This window comes from Postia placenta (assembly GCF_002117355.1).
Source record: "Postia placenta MAD-698-R-SB12 unplaced genomic scaffold POSPLAscaffold_46, whole genome shotgun sequence".
Lineage (NCBI taxonomy): Eukaryota > Fungi > Basidiomycota > Agaricomycetes > Polyporales > Adustoporiaceae > Rhodonia > Rhodonia placenta.
Window position 1 is genome coordinate 214 of NW_020169877.1, and position 4,700 is coordinate 4,913.

Below are 4,700 nucleotides of genomic sequence, written 5' to 3' on the forward strand. Positions count from 1 at the left end.
TCCAAGCCACACCGAAGTAGCCGGTCTTTCCCGATTAGGTATCAAACCTCGCGGCATGCCTTCACGACGGCTACCGGTCCGAAGTGGCCATATGTTGCTCTTCATCTCCGCGTTCGGCATGACGTCACTCTACCGATGGACTTGGTATGTGCCTCTCGGTGAGGCAGGTTCTTGAGGAACAATGCAAAGCCCCTTGTACTCGTATGCCACTCTCGAATAGTCGTAGCGTCCTGTGTAGTATAAAATCGGTTGTACTTCTCTCCAAAAATACAAGATCTGTTCCCCCCCTCGAGTTCAGAGCTCATAAGTCGAGTTCGCCCTGCGTCTACGTCCTCAACTGCGTCACTTCGTTTCTCACTGCGTAACCTCGAAACCTCGTCCACTGCGTTCACTCGTCGATACCGTCTTGACGAACCTTTCGACTTCGACTACTGTCGAAGAACTGCGTTGCACCTCGAACCGCGTCCTAGTTAAGTCCCCCCCTATCGAATCGTGTCCCTTCTCTCTACGATACATCGAAGAGCTCTGCCGAGCTTCGATCATCGCTAACTTTCCACAGCTTCCGAGTAGCTTCGACGACGTGTCGAAGCCACCTCGTACCTACCCGTTTGTTCGTAACCTTTCCCAAAGGCGTTTCTCGTGTTCACTCGAACCACGGGACACCTTGCTGCTAACTCCCCTCTCATTAGACTATAAGCCGTCTCTCTAGTCCCTTTAGGTCGCACCCAGGTTAGGGGTTAGGGTTTCGTAGGTCGTATCATTTCTGGAGCCCACCGCGAGGGGATTTCAGGCAAGAATTCGCTGCTTTCGGGTTTCCGAAAACGTCTCCAGTAGTCACCCGCTCGCAAGCGCGTGAGGCTGCTAGCCGCAGCGCCGCCGAGAACCTCGACAGCTCCTCTCGAACACATTCAACCCCCTCTCCAACAATCCCCGGTGACTTCGACCGCGACGAAGAAGACGAGATAGACCAAGAACTCCAGGACGACTTCGACGAAGAACCAATCCCTTCGACCGCCGAAGAACACACTTCGTCCCCCGAGCTTCTAGGCCTCACTACTTCCGACTACGACTTTTCGACTCCTGATCTTTTCGAACGATCCAGTTCTTCGCCCGAACCCGAGGATCCCATCCCAGCTACTTCGAATCTCGTACTTCCGACTCCGTCTTCTTTTCGCGCCCACGCTCAGCCGCCCATCGCATCCTCTTCGCGACTTTCAGTCATACCTTCATCCGACCTGGCACCTCCGCCACTATTAGCACCTTCGAACGCAGCTTCGAACTCCAACCCCGCACCGCCCACACCTACGATTCCTTCAACTACTACCTCGTCCTCTTCGAGCCCAGCTCCTATCAACACTACGAACATGAGCCAGAACACGAACACACCATTGATGCCCCCACGCGGTCATTCGACGGCACCAAGCTTCGACCCGTCGGAAGTCCGTTCGCTTCGGCGTTACTTCCAGGACCTCGAAGCGTTGTTCACCCGGTGTCAGATTACCGACGAAGCAGCCAAGAAACAGTGGGCCGTTCGGTATCCTTCGATCGACGTCGCCGACTTATGGGAAACCATCGAGTCCTTCATCGACGTAGCCAAGAGCTACAACGACTGGAAAGCCGACGTACGAGCACTCTATCCTGGCGCCGACGATACAAGAAAGTGGTCGCTGGCAGACATGGATCAGCTCATCGGAGAACGCGCTCGTATCGGGATTCACAACGCGGCAGACCTAGGCTGCTATTACCGCGACTTCATGGCCATCACAAAACATCTCATCGCACAGCACCGGCTCTCCACTATCGAACAAAGTCGCGCATTCCTTCGAGGATTCCAGCCAGCATTGCTCACACGGCTCGAGACCCGACTGCATCTCAAGCATCCCGATCACTACGCCGACGACCCGTACACCATGGCAGAGATTCACGCGGCGGCTACGTTCATCTTACACGGTACATCGAGCACACCTACGACAGTGGCTAACCAAGCTACCGCTTCGACGTCGAACACTTCGACAACGGTGCCCCCCGGGATGATCAAAACCGAAGACATCTCGATGATCATCGAAAGCCTGTCGAGGACGATCGCAACACTCATCCAGCCGACGACACACGCTATGCACAACCACGCCCCCGCACTGAGACAACAAGCTGCCGTCCACGTCCACGAGAACAGCGGAGTTGAACAGACGTGCCACTACTGCGGCAATCGTGGCTGCAGGGTAGGCACCTGCGAGTTCGCGGAGATCGACATCCGGGACGGCAAGTGCAAACGTAACACCGAAGGCAAGATCGTCCTTCCGAACGGAAGCTTCTGCCCCCGCACTATCCCTGGTCTCACGATACGAGATCGAATCTACGAGTGGCATAGAAGAAATCCCGCAGCACCCGCCGCTCCGACGATGCTCTTCGAGATCGACGATCGCTCGACTATGCAGACCTTCACGCTCAACACCAGCAGCAGGATCGAGGCGCTCGAGCGAGAACTCCTTCAGCTTCGGAAGCGCAGGGAGGTCTTCGACGGCGTCGAGATTCTACAGCGGAAGAAGCCTACGACGCCAGCCGTCCCGAAGAGCGCGGAAGCCTCGGGATCTGGTACATCGAAGGGAGTGGCGGCACCCTCGAGCACTTCGACAAGCACGGCCCCGCCTCCAACGATACCAGCAGCAACACCCGCGTCGTCTTCTTCCCCGCCTGTGCAATCCACGTCTCACCCTATTACTACGTCCGCTCCCCCAGCACCACCAGTACACCCCTTTGCAAACGCTCGCGACGCAACATACGCCCCGCCAAACGTTCGAAACTTCGCAACTCCGCCGAAGCCCTCGAACAACAAGGGCAAGGAACCTGTGTACAAGACCATCGTCCCCGTTATCCAGCTGAAGCTCGCCGAAGAGATCTTCCAGTGTTCGATGAAGTCGCCGTTCATCACGCTGACCCCAGAAGAGTTGCTGTCAATCGCGCCCGACGTTCGAAACAAGCACCGCGACGCCGTCACCCCTAAGCGAGTCTCGACGGAACCCGTCGCGTCGGCCCACATCGTAGAAATCGGCACCAACGAGGTCACGGCCGTCAACCAGCTCTCGTGTTCAGGTGCAACGTTGGAACCCGGTGCTACAATTGTCCCCAACCCATATGAAACCTATCTGAAGCACATCCCGCACGGCGAGCACCCCGCAGAATTCACCGTCGCCCGCGATTCGAACGCGATTCGTTCGATCATCGCGTTGGTTGACAACAAAGAGCAGATCGAATGCATCGTCGACCCCGGTTCGCAGATCGTCGCCATGTCGGAAGAGGTCTGTCTGGGCCTCAACCTCCTCTTCGATCCTACCATCCAGCTGAACATGCAATTGGCGAACGGCGAGGTGGACCGATCGCTGGGACTCATTCGAAATGTTCCCTTCCGCATCGGTGAGATCGTATTGTACCTCCAGGCTCACGTCATTCGAAACGCAGCGTACGACATCCTCCTCGGCCGACCCTTCGACGTGCTCACGCAAAGCGTCGTCAAGAACTTCGCCGACGAGAACCAGACGATTACAATCCTCTGTCCGAACACCGGCGAAACCGTCACGATTCCAACGTACGTGCGAGGAAGATCGCGAAGCCGGCAGCATCCTGTCGGGTGTCGCAAATCGCATTTTCTAGCTTCGAGGAATTGATTCCCCATGATCAAGGAGAAGCCGCGCTAGTCATCGACTACGATGGGGTAAACCCGAGTATTTCCTTCGTCGCTCCTATTGATTCCTCGATTCCGAACGCTGTCTCGTCACTGTACCTCTCCGCATGCACCTCCGTTTCTTCATATTTGCAGTCTCTTTACACTTCGGACACTACTGCTGCTAATGCCGCCCCGTCGAACGCTTCGACGTGGGCTTCGACTCTTCTATTTTCAGCTCCGTTTGCTTCGACTCCCCCAGCTCCCCTTCCGACGAAGTCCATCTCGCAGCTTTCCAACTCAATTCTTCCCTTTCCTTCGATGACATCGACTTCTACCCCTTCAACGCACAAGGTCCTCGCCGCGACAAAGAAAAAGTACAAGCCTGTCGCTCTCAAAACTCGACCCGTCCTTGGTGCCGTCCCCGAACAATTTCGTATACTTCAAGACATCAAGGGCGACCCTCTATCCATCATGCCCAAGCTTTCGACCGACCCCCCGCCGTTCAAACCTACCGGTCGGTACACTCTCGAACACTTCGAAATGACCGAGAAGCTTCACGACGGCGACTTCCTACTCCCCGAAGAACGTCGAGTCCTCCACCACTTCATGTGCCTGCACAACGAAGCTGTCGCGACTTAGGGTCGAGCGACAGGGGAAAACCAAACGCTGGGGGCGTTCGACTTATCTTACCGAAGCGATGGTGAGCTAGGCTCAAACCTAAGGCTAGGGACAAGAAAATGTATTAGTTAGTAAGGGTAAGTAAAGGATACAAGTAAGAGCTTACTGACCTAGGGACAAGAGGTCGAAACTGAGGTCCCTAGGGCAGCAGAGGCCGGTTTATATACATGGGGAGATTAGGGCAGGCTGTGCGCGTTGGTCCGTGCGCAGCTGGTCCGTGCACAGCATGCCGACGCGGCCCCGGGGGCCGGTGAGTCAGAGCGGCTGTGTCAGCGGAGCCCGAGCTGTGCCGTGCGCTGCCGCCCCATCTAATCTAATCGTACAGTAGATATGATGCGTCCGTATCAGGCAAGTAGTACAG

General features: G+C 56.1%; 1 protein-coding gene across 1 annotated transcript; it reads left to right on the forward strand.

The window, feature by feature from the left end:
• Nucleotides 1-412: 412 nt before the first annotated feature.
• Nucleotides 413-3,648, forward strand: POSPLADRAFT_1161200 (hypothetical protein; the record flags this gene model as incomplete). Its single annotated transcript, XM_024487657.1, has 3 exons — nt 413-474; nt 752-3,583; nt 3,615-3,648. Coding segments are annotated over 3 exons (2,928 nt in total), but the record flags the coding sequence as incomplete, so codon positions are not given.
• Nucleotides 3,649-4,700: the final 1,052 nt, after the last annotated feature.